Genomic DNA, 13,917 nt, shown 5'->3' on the forward strand with positions numbered 1-13,917 from the left:
CTTCTATTTATCAACGTAAACATATTTTCTCTACTGGACAACATAAACATGTATAATAGGCCATTTTCTGTTTTTACTGCCTCTTCTCTCTCTCTATCACTCTCTCTCTCATTTGTCCCTGCTTGCTCAAACGTGTACAACATGATTTCACAATCACAGGAGGACCAGACTCCCCTCCACATTGCATCTCGTTTAGGGAAAACAGATATTGTCCAGCTGCTGCTTCAGCACATGGCCCACCCAGATGCAGCCACCACCAACGGCTACACTCCCCTTCACATTTCAGCCAGGGAGGGACAGGTAGAGACAGCTGCCGTACTGCTGGAGGCTGGAGCTTCACACTCCATGGCCACCAAGGTGAGTAGAGGATGGCTTAGATTTTTAGTAGAGAGTCATTATATTTAATCTGGATCGCTTTTTCCCTTTACAGAAAGGATTTACTCCATTACATGTAGCAGCTAAGTATGGGAGCCTTGATGTAGCCAAACTACTACTTCAGCGCAAAGCTCTGCCTGATGATGCTGGCAAGGTGAGACGAAGACCAGAAACGTTGATGCAAGTGCAAAATAGAGATATTAAGAATTGAGGAGTAGAAATTCAGCACGGCAGTAAATACGATTATTCTTAATAATAATAAGAAAAGGTATTCCATTGATATTCCAAGATTAATATTTCAAACCCGAAACAACAATTCTGTAATGAAATTTGTCCTCTCTCAGAATGGACTAACTCCGCTACATGTGGCAGCTCATTATGACAACCAAGAGATGGCTCTTCTTCTGCTGGATAAAGGGGCATCACCTCATTCCACTGCAAAGGTTAGGCAAAGAATTCTAAAAGAAGTCAAAGACTGCAACCACTCATACATGAACTGAGGCACAGTCATCTGTTGCCATTATTTTGTGACCTTTAGGAGGGAACAATTTTATTTAGCTTTTAACCTTTGAGTTAATTGTGCGTAATCCCAAAAGAGCTCGATAATAAGATGTCCTTCGATATTTATTTTAAGAGGTGACACCAAAAAATATTAACTACAGGGAAACATCTGCTGTGACGGTACCCGTTAAAAGTGATGTTATTAATTATAGCATGTACCTGTTGACCTCTCTTCCTCAACAGAATGGCTACACTCCTCTTCACATTGCAGCCAAGAAGAACCAGACAAACATTGCATTGGCGCTGCTGCAGTACGGAGCAGAGACTAACGTTTTGACCAAGCAGGGAGTCAGCCCGCTACACCTGGCAGCCCAGGAGGGACATGCCGAGATGGCCAGCTTGCTTTTGGGCAAAGGAGCTCATATCAACACAGCAACCAAGGTCACACATGAACACAAACCCATTTAGACTTTTTCACATATTAAACCAATTATAAATATATGTTGATTGATACAGACATTTTTTTTAATGTAGTTTAGATGCTAGATTGTGGCGATAGACTTCTCACACATGAGAGAAGATGTGTTATATTCTTTTTCTTTATATTGTTTTGACAATGATGCTGCATTTACCTGCAGGTTTAATGGATGAAATCTAAACTTTGTAGAATATGACAAGATGTATAGAGTACGTGATCTCCTGAATAATAACTATATTTATCAGATGAAGCACCTGTGCCTGGTGGTTACCAACAGGGACAAACAACGCACTAAAAAGAGTCTTGTGTTGTGTCTCACAGAGTGGACTGACACCTCTGCATCTCACAGCACAAGAGGACAGGGTCAGTGCTGCAGAAGTGCTGACCAAACATGACGCCAACTTGGACCAGCAAACTAAGGTACACAGGCTAAGCAGTCACTGGTAATGTGATGTTGTTAGGGTACATGGTAACTTATGATGCATAGCTTACTGATTTAAAGATTTGTTTTTTATGTGTTCCCCACAGTAGTGCAGTTTATCAGCTTCTTTTAAAGAACAATCTCAGAGTTCTTATCTGGTCAGAGCAGTTACATATTGGGCACATCTGCCACCTACTGGCTTTAGGCAAGCATTACAACTTTAACATCATAAATCAACATTCAGCAGGCTTTGCACTTGGTTTAAATGAATGCAGAGCCACATTTGATAAGAATAAGAGAGTTGCTTCAATCATGTAGGTTATTCACACACATCTGCTAGTTTGGCTGTCTTTCAGCAGCAGCTATGTGCTCTCCAGAGTACCACTCACTTTGCTTTAGGTACTCCTGCTCCTTACCAGAAGGGCTCTGGGTAGAGTAAAGGAAGTTGCTGTGTTGAACCGATTAACCCCAAAATGTGATTGATTTTTCCTTTTTACACCCCCCCCCCCACCAAGCTCTGTGAATATTTGCATTGTTTTCATGTGAACTGGCTGACAGATAGACAAACAAAAAGCTAAGCTGTGAAATCATAATCTCCTTGGAAGAGGCAATATATATCATAACAGCAAACAAGTCAAATAAATATGAAACTAACATTTCTCCATATGTATGCTCTTTAGCTTGGATATACGCCTCTGATAGTAGCCTGTCACTACGGAAACGCTAAGATGGTAAACTTCCTGCTGCAGCAAGGTGCCAGTGTCAACACCAAAACCAAGGTAAAGGTCTCGTGAGTGTACAGACCCAAGTTTACTGTTACAGTTTAAAACAACTGTGTTTCAGTTCTCACATAAAACATAATTTCCTTGTCTTTCAATCGGTGTCGTAGAATGGATACACGCCGCTTCACCAGGCAGCACAACAAGGGAACACACACATCATTAACCTTTTGCTACAACATGGGGCAAAACCCAATGCTACGACTGTGGTAAGAAAGAAAAGAAACAACATGTTTTTATTCTGAAATGATTTTTAAAAAAAGCAACAACAAAAAAAGTCCCGTAATCTGAATGTTTTCTTTGGTTTAGAATGGAAACACTGCTCTGTCCATTGCCAAACGTCTGGGTTACATCTCTGTGGTGGACACACTGAAAGTTGTGACTGAGGAAGTCACCACTACCACAACAGTAAGCGTGTCGCACTGTTTGACTTTACGTTTCAAAACCACGCGATTCAGCACATTTTAACACCTAATACACCTTTGTCTTGCAATGCCAGACAAGTCCAATTAGTAATTCACTGTTTTCTTCGTATTTTTCTCGACTCTCTTTGGGGTTCTTGTCAGATGGTCACAGAGAAACACAAGCTCAACGTCCCAGAGACCATGACAGAAATCCTTGACGTGTCTGATGAAGAAGGTGAGTTACTTTTCCTGGCTCTTGTCAGACTCATTATTTCACTGAGACATACACACACGAGCTCTGGATTGCGAGTGTTGTATCGACAGGTAAATGAAAGGGGGAGAAAAAAAACAACCAATATAAGTAGTCTTGGTAAGGCAGAGAGGTATCACACACCACCAGAACTACTTCAGCACTCCTCCGCGCAGATTCTACAAGTCTGTGGAATTCTATTATTTTGAAAGATATTCCTTGATTTTTGGTTTCGATGATGGTAATTGAGAGCATTATCTAACACACCGGTCCAAGATGTCTAAAAGGTGTTAAACTGGGTTGAAATCAGGTGACTGTGTAGGCCAAAAATTTATACCGTTTTTTTGACTCAAACCATTCAATGACCCCTCTGTAGTTCATTCTCTTTGTTTCAACACTCATTTATTCAGGCTTTTGCTTTAATTTCCAATCCACCTGTAGTTTTGTTCATGTGGTTCTCAAAGATTTATGTTTTGTAGCTCTGAGGATTGAAGACGAGCTGTGCTTTGAGATTTCTGAGGAGCTGGAAGGTACAGCACCATGTCTGCCCTTCTCTGCCAGCCTGGTGTGGAGTTCTCATTAATCTTATGTAGCCCATGTGTCACAAGGCTATTCATATTTACCTCAAACAAGATTATGAATTTACTCACAAGCCCTTTACTTTCTGTTCTCAACCGCAGTTTGTTTGTCTCTCAGGTGACGATGCAGTAAATTGGCCATCTGAAATATTTTTCATTTTTTGGTCTCTGCCGAATCCCACAGGGATTTCGGTATACAAAGGGAAAAAATTATATTTCTGAGTGCTCACAAGTAAAGATGTGGTAGACTCCAGTTGGATGTCAGGTGCTCTTGAAGTAGAGAGATTCCGTAGAGATAAATGAAAAAGCATAAAGCTTTCTTCAGGCACTCCGACCGAGCCCAGGAATGTTGTTAAAAAGCCTTAATTGAGTTAGGGCATGTCGATATAAAATATTCTGAACGCCGACCGGTTGCAACCACAGCGGGTCTTCGTCAGGGCGTAAAGACAAGTAAGAACCAGAGTCAGGTGCACTGATCGCTTGTAACGCCTACGTCACTAGCAATCAGACAGTCAGTCCTCACATAACACTAGCATAGAATACTTCTACAGCCAATCATCAGGCAGGACAGGAGTTAAAATTACAATTATAGACGCACAAAAAGACGAGTGAAAGACAGAGTGGCGGAGCATAAATATGCGATAAGAACGAACAACGATGATTACCCTATGGCACGTCACTTCCATAAAGCTCATAACAATAATGATAACCTACTAAAAGTGGAAGGTATTGAAAAAGTGGAACAATCAATCAGAGGAGGAGACCGTCTCAACAAATTATTACAAAGGGAAGCATTTTGGATTTTCAAATTTGATGCCTGTATATATCCCGGTCTTAATGAAGAGATAGATTTTAGACCATTTCTATAATTATGTTAAAGTGGGTTAAAGATTAGCCCTATCCTCCACTCCAGGATTAAAATATACATATATTCTTTATGGATTCATCACAGCTTAGATAGTTATTTACTCATTTGTTTGTATGATAATGGTATGCTTTGAAACTGTTACATTCTCTCAACGCTGCAAAGTTTTGCAGCTATTTGAAAAGTACATGTTTTTTGAAAAAAATTCTCATTTATTTCTGTCATTGTAACGCCTGTCCTGCCTGATGATTGGCTGTAGAAGTATATTATGCTGGTGTTATGTGAGGACTGACTGATTGCTAGTGACGTATGCGACATAAGCAATCAGTGCACCTGACTCTGGTTCTTACTTGTCTTTACACCCTGACGAAGACCCGCTGTGGTTGCAACCGGTCGGCGTTCAGAATATTTTATATCGACATGCCCTAACTCAATAAATGCTTTTTAACAACATTCCTGGGCTCAGTCGGAGTGCCTGAAGAAAGCTTTAGGTTTTTTCATTTATCTGTAAGGGATTTCTGTATATTTAACATTCTCAATGCAAAAATATAAACTGCAAGAAAAAAAAAAAAAAGGGAACGCTAAAATAACACATCCTAGATCTCAGTGAATGAAATATTCTTATTAAATACTTTGTTCTTTACATAGTTGAATGTGCTGACAACAAAATCACGCAAATTATCAATGGAAATCAATTTTATTAACCCATGGAGGTCTGGATTTGGGGTCACACTCAAAATTAAAGTGGAAAAACACGACAGGCTGATCCAACTTTGTCCTTAAAACAAGTCAAAATGAGGCTCAGTAGTGTGTGGTCTCCACGTGCCTGTACGACCTCCCTACAACGCCTGGGCATGCTGATGAGGTGGCAGATGGTCTCCTGAGGGGTTTCCTCCCAGACCTGGACTAAAGCATCCGCCAATTCCTGGACAGCCTGTGGTGCAACATGGTATTGGTGGATGGAGCGAGACATGATGTCCCAGATGTGCTCAATTGGATTCAGGTCTGGGGAAGGGGTGGGCTAATCCATAGCATCAGTGCCTTCGTCTTGCAGGAACTGCTGACACACTCCAGCCACATGAGGTCTAGCATTGTCTTGCATTAGGAGGAACCCAGGGCAAACCGCACCAGCATATGGTCTCAATGGGTCTGAGGATCTCATCGTGGTACCCAATGGCAGTCAGGCTACCTCTGGCATGCACATGGAGGGCTGCGCAGCCCCCCAAAGAAATGCCACCCCACACCATTACTGACCCACTGCCAAACTGGTCATGTTGGAGGATGTTGCAGGCAGCAGAACGTTCTCCATGGCATCTCCAGACTCTGTCACATGTGCTCAGCGTGAACCTGCTTTCATCTGTGAAGAGCACAGGGCACCAGTGGCGAATTTGGCAATCTTGGCGTTCTCTGGCAAATGGCAGAGGTCGTGCACGGTGTTGGGCTGTAAGCACAACCCCCACCTGTGGATGTTGGGCCTTCACACCACCCTCATGGAGTCTGTTTCTGACCTGTTTCTGACCGTTTGAGCAGACACATGCACATTTGTGGTCTGCTGGAGGTCATTTTGCAGGGTTCTGGCAGTGCTCCTCCTGTTCCTCCTTGCACAAAGGTGGAGGTAGCGTCCCTGCTGCTGGGTTGTTGCCCTCCTATGGCCTCCTCCACATCTCCTGATGTACTGGCCTGTCTCCTGGTAGCATCTCCATGCTCTGGACACTACGCTGACTACCTGAGCCACTTGTGTGGGTTGTAGACTCCATCTCATGCTACCACTAGAGTGAAAGCACTGCCAGCATTCAGACGTGACCAAAACATCAGCCAGAAAGCGCAGGAACTAAGAAGTGGTCTGTGGTCACCACCTGCAGAACCACTCCTTTATTGGGGGTGTCTTGCTAATTGCCTATAATTTCCACCTGTTTTTGATTCCATTTGCACTACAGCAGGTGAAATTGATTGTCAATCAGTGTTGCTTCCTCAGTGGACAGTTTGATTTCACAGAAGTGTGACTGACTTGGAGTTACATTGTGTTGTTTAAGTGTTCCCTTTATTTTTTTGAGCAGTATATTATAATATTGCCTTAAAATTGATAAATACCTTAAAAAAACATACAAATACCAAGTACTGTATTCATATACAAGTGACAAAAACACAACACAGGTAACAATGACTTAGTGGCCGCTTCTATGTTGTGCATTTATTCTGTATATGTTTCTCTCAGTGTGAGCTCATGCATGTGCTGAGAGGAATTGTGCATAATGCAGTGGAGTTTCTTGAGCATCTTCTTAGAATATCTTGTCCTATTAGAAGAACAAACCCAGCCTCCTTAATGGTTGTAACTGCATGAAGGTTTTTGAAGCGTGCGTGACTACAGATATGGAGTCAGGAAAATGTGCATTTTCTGTTTTCTCTATCAGGGAACCCTACGAAGACATTTAGATGGAAAGTTCCACACCAAAATATAGTGACAGAATCTTTTTTTTTTTTCTTCGTTAAATGTCATATCAAAAATCCCCCCTGTGTTGGCTCAGGTGAGGATACAATGACGGGTGATGGAGGGGAGTATCTGAGAGCAGAGGACCTCCGAGAGCTAGGAGATGACTCTCTGCCTGGACACTACTTGGACAGTTTCAGCTACATGAGCCACAACCTGGACAGGTCGGAAAGAGATCCCACACAGAAATACTCATCACTGATCACTCATAAACCGCTGTTATCTGACCTACTGTGATAAACAATCGAAAACATACACACACAATCACACTGAGAAATGTAACTTTCTCTTCCGCCAGGCCTCAGCACACTCCTATCCACCAAAGTTTCCATCAGAGAGAAGGCGTTCTCATCGAAGATATGATTACAAGCCATCAGGTACGGATAGAAAAAGTTAGATTACGTCATCAAGAAGAACCTTTGCTCTTTAGATATTTCCTGAATGATTCAACTGCTATGGTGTTTTAGGTGTCTGCACTTTCGAGAGAACATGACAAGGAGTCGTTCCGTCTGAGCTGGGGAGCCGAGCACCTTGATAATGTGGTGCTCTCCTCCAGTCTGCTACATTCTGGGTACAAACACACAGCGCACACATACACACTGTTTACTGGTGTCAAAATGTTGCTACGTATATATGATTTGAACTTTTTCACTTACAGTAGGTCACGGGTCATCACCAAATCAGTTTTACGTTTCCTTATGATTTGTTCTCACTTTAAGTCATTCACGTTCCCTCTTTTGTTTATGCTGTTTTTGCTTCTTTGTGCACACTCTTGTCCTCTGTGATTTGTGATGGTGTGTGTTGCTATATTCTGCTTCTAGCCGTTCGTCTCCTTGCCTAGACCATGACAACAGCAGGTGATACTCTTTATTTCGGCGTATTTTTCTCTCCTCTGTGGTCTTAACTTTTTCCTCTAATCTGCCGTTAATAAACATTCTTATTCCCGTCCATCCCTCTTTACTCTCTGCATGATTTGAGAATGCATGATTTTCCATTCCTAACTTTTTCCTTGTTGTTGCGGTTTGATCATGATGGATATCTTTCAGTTAATCGGGTTTGATGTTTTAAATACAGAGAAGTTGTGTGAGCACTAACTTGCTTGAGGATATCAGATAGTCTAATTGCTATTTTGGCTCCTTAAAACGTGAGAATCTTCTGTGAGATTGTCGTTTAATGCTTCCTCTCTGCTTGCCTGGCTTGCAACTACACTTCTGAGTGGAATGGAACTGAAAAGGGTTTAAAACGATGAAAGAAAATTGTCTTGAATCAAATATTATATGTTGAGATATGCTTGTTATGAATGGTGTCGTATTAATTGCTCCCTCTTACTGTGGCTTTGTCTGCATGGAGACTCTTAGTCAACAGTACTAATAATATTGCCATTACGAACAATTGACTTTAATGTTTGTCTTCCCTCAGCTTCCTGGTCAGTTTCATGGTTGATGCCAGGGGTGGGGCCATGCGTGGTTGCCGTCACAATGGCCTACGAATCATTGTCCCACCACGGAAGTGTTCTGCACCTACCAGAGTGACTTGCAGGTTGGTGAAGAGACACCGTCTGGCCTCCATGCCCCCAATGGTGGAGGGTGAGGGACTGGCTGGTCGCATCATTGAAGTAGGACCCACTGGAGCCCAGTTCCTGGGGTGAGTCATTCTCTGAGTGATACCCTGTGTGTGCGTGGGTGTGGGTGGGTGTGTGGTTGGGGGGGGGGGGGCTGCGCGTTTGTGTGATTACACTAGTGCGTTGATATTTTCTTCTTCGCTCCCCTTCTGTGCTGCATACGGAACAGTAAGCTACACCTTCCCACAGCTCCGCCCCCTCTGAATGAGGGCGAGAGCCTGGTCAGTCGGATCCTACAGCTGGGTCCGCCAGGAACCAAATTCCTCGGGTAGGACCATGAGTGGGGGACAACCTGTCACCCCAGAATCCTGGTCACATGCTTATTTTCCCACCATGTCCACCTGAGATTCCAAATTATGTTGTTATTGTGTTGCTTCCTTTACTTCCTTTGTTTCTTGATAGTTCAAAAGCCAACCATTGTGTGAAACCAACTTTTACCCTTTGAGTTTGTGTTTTGCTCATGATTTCTGTTGTACACTATTCTTTATGCTTTAAAATCGTTTTTTTGGATATGTTACCTTTTACCAAGCATGATGTGCATCTGATGTAATTTGTGTCAAATATTAATCTGGGCTGCTGTGTTCTTTTTCATTTTGCAAGGTGATGCATATCAACCCATATCAGCTCTCACCTACTGTAATTACAAGCTTTTTGATATGTATTTTTATGTCACCCTCTCACCTCTCTTAGGCCTGTGATTGTTGAGATCCCTCATTTTGCTGCTCTGAGGGGTGAAGAGAGAGAGTTGGTGATCTTGAGGAGCGAGACGGGAGAAAGCTGGAGGGAGCACCACTGTGATTTCACTGAAGAGGAACTGAACCAGATTCTTAATGGCATGGATGAAAGTAAGGGAAAGGATCGACAGATGACTGCGATACACAGTCGAAAACATTGATAGAGGTGGTTGAAACAGGAAGTAGAAGAGCTACACACAGAAGCTTAACCTTACAATATGATCAGAGTTGCCTCTAAACAGGGATCACCATCTTTTCATTCTACACTTATGTTCAACTTCCATTAGCTCATTTCAAACCAAGAAGCAGCACAGCTCCCACAGGTCCTCATCCGGCTAATATAATTATGCTACTAATAGAGCATTAGTTCAGGCAGCCCACGAAGTCAAGCTCAGCTCGTAACCCCCCTACAGTACATCAGTTGACGATCAGCTGTTCCTTCCTTGCATTCACTCGACTCAGCTGAATTCCCACCACACACTTTTTACCAGCAAATGTCACCCAAAGATTTTAGCTGCTTCAGTCTGCCTACTCTTCTTCCTTCCTCTGCTTGCTGTCTTGCAACCCACCTCCATTACCCAAACGCCTTCTCTACATGCTGGATTTATAGATGTCACTTCTGTTGCTGACTCTGTTCTGTACCCCATGGGGGAGGGGGGGGGGGTCCTGGCTTGCTGCTCTGCTAGTCTTTGGCTCTCCATAGAAGGGAATGGAAGTCTGCAAAAGAGAGCCAAACTGCCAAATTACACGTGGTGCAATGGCAGTAGGATTTGTTTTTGACTTAAATGCCCTTGAGTAAAATATCATTACTCAAGGATCAGAAAGTTAATTTACTAGACAAAAATGTTTGTTCAGTAAACAGATATTGCCTGTATTTATTGTGTGATTAATCATCTGCCAATAGGAAAGCAAGACAGCTACATTGTGGACTGTATAAAAGCACTGGTAGATTTACATGATTCAACCCACTTACTTACTTATTCCTAATTATTCAAGTATACCAAAAAAATGTGAGGGCAAATTTAGCCTGCAAATAACAGAGGGAGCAAAAAAACTGCCAGGATAATACTGGAAAGTAAGGTAAAACTTTACTCTCCAGACTCCAGGGTATTTGTACTCAATATCTCTGAACTTCACAGAACTTGATTCCCCCGAGGAGCTTGAGAAGAAAAGGATATGTCGCATCATCACCCGCGACTTCCCACAGTATTTTGCTGTGGTGTCACGGATTAAACAAGACAGTCATCTGATTGGTCCAGAGGGCGGCATCCTCAGTAGCACTCTTGTGCCCCAGGTCCAAGCTGTCTTCCCTGAGGGAGCCCTAACCAAGAAGATCAGAGTTGGGTTACAGGTACCTATGCATTCATTGGTTAGATGCATGCAACCATGTGCCATAGAGGGCTGTGTGTATGCAGGTTTTCCTTCCAACCAAACACTTCAACAGGTGATTCCACTGATTAACACACCTTCAGCCACAGAGGAGTGTTAATCAGTGGAATCACCTGTTAAAGTGTTTGGTTGGAAGGAAAACCTGCATACACACAGCCCTCCATGGCACATGATTGCCCACCCCTGGGTTAGACTCATGTGGTATAGACCGGCCAATCTCCAGGTAATCAATTAAGTTGTCATGTTGATAAGATTTTTTTTAATACCTCATTTTAGGCCCAGCCTATCGATATCGAGTTGGTGAGAAAGGTTCTTGGTAACAAAGCCACTTTCAGCCCAATCGTTACATTAGAACCAAGAAGGAGGAAGTTCCACAAACCGATCACCATGACAATCCCAATTCCCAAGAGTTCTAACAATGATGGCTCCAGCGGAGTGTATAGTGGAGAGACCCCCACCCTACGGTTGCTTTGCAGTATTACAGGTAAGAAGTCACCTGTTTTGATAGGTTATATGTAAACACTTGATGACTTAGCTTTCCAAATGATGTAAACTTATAGAACAGATTGGTAAACAAGGAGTGGATATGTGTTGAAGGTGGAACAACCCCTGCTCAGTGGGAAGACATCACTGGCTCCACGCCTCTCACCTTTGTTAACCAGTGTGTTTCCTTTACGACAAATGTTTCCGCAAGGTAAAACTTTAACAGCCGGCATACATGCTCCTTTATTGATGGAGCAACTCCTTGATAATACCGCTCCGTCCCTGACTGAAAGTCTCTTTCATGTCCTTAGGTTTTGGCTGATAGACTGCAGGCAGGTCCTCGATTCAGTTAGTTTTGCCTCTCAGCTGTACAGGGAGATCATCTGTGTCCCATACATGGCCAAATTTGTCATTTTTGCCAAGACCTTGGACCCCATCGAGGCCCGGCTGCGCTGTTTCTGCATGACGGACGACAAAATGGACAAGACCCTGGAGCAGCAAGAGAACTTCACTGAAGTGGCTCGAAGCCGAGATGTTGAGGTGAAAAGAAGATGGAGTGTTTTGAAAAGTGAAGAGGTGTAATGCTGTAAAGTTGGAGACGTATGTAAATAGGTTGCAGGGTTGTATGAAACTGCATTTCTAGAGAGTCTAACTGTTGTATCATCATTGCTGTGACAGATAAAAAGGCAGGAAATTAATTTTCGGAAGAATTTGATTGCAACAATAAAAAGTGAAAATTACCTGAGGTGAAGCTCTGTATTACACTATCGTCAGGGAGAGAGAGTCAAAGCCCAAGCAGTCGTCTCTAAAATATTTGAAGCTTTCACAGGTCCCACTTTTGAGTCTGTGACCAAACTATTTTGGTGGAAGAACCCATGACTTGACATGGCATACAACCATAGACATCTAAATACCAATTTGCTTGCTAGCTAGCTAATGTATCTGGATTCATAGACAAAAGTTATATACATGGTGTGAAATGTTGAAAATGAAGTGATGCGTTGATATATCAATATCGAGTTTTACATGCTTGTCAGCATGTGTCATATTTTCTTTTATCGGAAGAGAAAAATAGAATTTTACATACTGATAGATTTATTTTTTCCATTAAGTATTGGATAGGACTGTGAGTGGTTGAGACTCTGAGCTAAAAGTTTTAAAAAGCTTTTTCATTTCAGCTCACTGGCAACTATTAGATCATCGTGTAAGAATGACTTACCACCTGATATTGAAAAAAAGTATTTATGATATACATGTGGTTTGAATATTCCACTACTATTGTTTTCAAGGATGGGATGTAGACTTTAAAGGATTCAATTGTTGTATTCATAGGTCCTGGAGGGAAAACCTATATATGCTGACTGCTTTGGAAACCTGGTGCCTCTTACCAAGAGTGGACAACATCATGTGTTCAGCTTCTTTGCCTTTAAAGAGAACAGACTAGCCCTCTTCATAAAAGTATGCCAACACACACACGCAAATGTCCAAAATTTCTACTTATCATGTAAGAGATTATAGAACAAAAATAAGTTGTTGTTGTTGAATTGATGAACAGATTCGAGATACAGCACAGGAGCCATGTGGTCGTCTGTCTTTCACAAAGGAACCGCGCACGTACCGTAGTCTTAACCACAATGCTATTTGCAACCTCAACATAACCCTCCCAGCATACTCAAAGGTCAGTTTGATGATAATTCACTATCTTTTAATTGCAATGTATTTGTTATCAGTTGTAATGGATGTAATGCTTGCCTTGTCTGTTTATTCCCTCTTGAAGGAGTCTGATTCCGACCAAGATGCAGATGATGAGGTAAATACAGTAATAGCAACTTGATACAGAACCATAAATAGACCAAATCGTTCTTGTTAAGTAGCAGCCCTGTATACATTTTGTACTTTCTCTTTTGCAGAGTGAGAAGAGTGACAAGAAATGTAAGCTACTCTTTTTTGTCATTTTCATTGTAAATGTTATGTTAGGGTTTTGAATTGCTGGCACTGAGGTTACTATTATGTTATGATTATACATTATATGATTATTGCTAAAGTATATCATCATTTAAACTGGAGAAATATTGATTGATAACACAAAACTACTTGTCATAAAATTTTTGAAGTTCAGAAATTTCCCCCGAGATGAGAGATGCAGTGCTGATGTGTTGATTACATTTTGGATGAACCCTCTCTTACTTTGCTCTCCTAAAACTGTGGAAAGTCACATGTTTGTTACTGGCAGCTATGCTATGGCTGATGTACTTTGCATTCCCCCCCCCCCCCCCCCTTCAAACCCCACTGACTTTCTCCCATTTTATTTTCATTTTTATTTTATCGGTCACGACTGTTACGTTTCCCTCTTATTACGAATCATCACAAGTGAATGTCTAAATAGTACTTTTTATGGAAAAAAACTCAACAACAAAAAAAAAGGCCTTAATTTCAAGGTATTTTTTTTTTAGTTCTATCTTATTTTGTAGTAAATATAAGAAGTATTCATTTTGACTTGTCATTATTTTCCAGGATTACATTCCTTTACCATGCCAGTGGCATATTCATT

The 13,917-nt window shown here is 41.9% G+C and overlaps 1 protein-coding gene across 7 annotated transcripts in view; it reads left to right on the top strand.

Annotated features, from left to right (window-relative positions):
• ank2a (ankyrin 2a, neuronal) overlaps positions 1-13,917 on the top strand; it is an 80,181-nt gene that overhangs the window by 29,913 nt on the left and 36,351 nt on the right. For 2 of the 7 annotated variants that reach the window (XM_086211408.1, XM_086211409.1), the window contains exons 14-37: positions 160-357; positions 431-529; positions 720-818; positions 1,120-1,317; positions 1,676-1,774; positions 2,456-2,554; positions 2,665-2,763; positions 2,864-2,962; positions 3,121-3,193; positions 7,177-7,303; positions 7,438-7,516; positions 7,607-7,710; positions 7,961-7,996; positions 8,559-8,783; positions 8,930-9,028; positions 9,451-9,605; positions 10,634-10,845; positions 11,160-11,367; positions 11,481-11,577; positions 11,678-11,906; positions 12,699-12,824; positions 12,922-13,044; positions 13,144-13,176; positions 13,277-13,298. In XM_086211408.1, the coding sequence (XP_086067534.1) occupies positions 160-357; positions 431-529; positions 720-818; positions 1,120-1,317; positions 1,676-1,774; positions 2,456-2,554; positions 2,665-2,763; positions 2,864-2,962; positions 3,121-3,193; positions 7,177-7,303; positions 7,438-7,516; positions 7,607-7,710; positions 7,961-7,996; positions 8,559-8,783; positions 8,930-9,028; positions 9,451-9,605; positions 10,634-10,845; positions 11,160-11,367; positions 11,481-11,577; positions 11,678-11,906; positions 12,699-12,824; positions 12,922-13,044; positions 13,144-13,176; positions 13,277-13,298 (2,938 nt within the window). The remainder of the gene's footprint in view (positions 1-159; positions 358-430; positions 530-719; positions 819-1,119; positions 1,318-1,675; positions 1,775-2,455; positions 2,555-2,664; positions 2,764-2,863; positions 2,963-3,120; positions 3,194-7,176; positions 7,304-7,437; positions 7,517-7,606; positions 7,711-7,960; positions 7,997-8,558; positions 8,784-8,929; positions 9,029-9,450; positions 9,606-10,633; positions 10,846-11,159; positions 11,368-11,480; positions 11,578-11,677; positions 11,907-12,698; positions 12,825-12,921; positions 13,045-13,143; positions 13,177-13,276; positions 13,299-13,917) is intronic. The other 5 variants (XM_086211411.1, XM_086211413.1, XM_086211412.1 and 2 more) reach the window with 3 other exon arrangements.

This window comes from Aulostomus chinensis, chromosome 8 (assembly GCF_037954235.1).
Source record: "Aulostomus chinensis isolate RoL2024-O1b breed Wild chromosome 8, RoL_Achi_v1.0, whole genome shotgun sequence".
NCBI classification, from domain to species: Eukaryota; Metazoa; Chordata; class Actinopteri; order Syngnathiformes; family Aulostomidae; genus Aulostomus; species Aulostomus chinensis.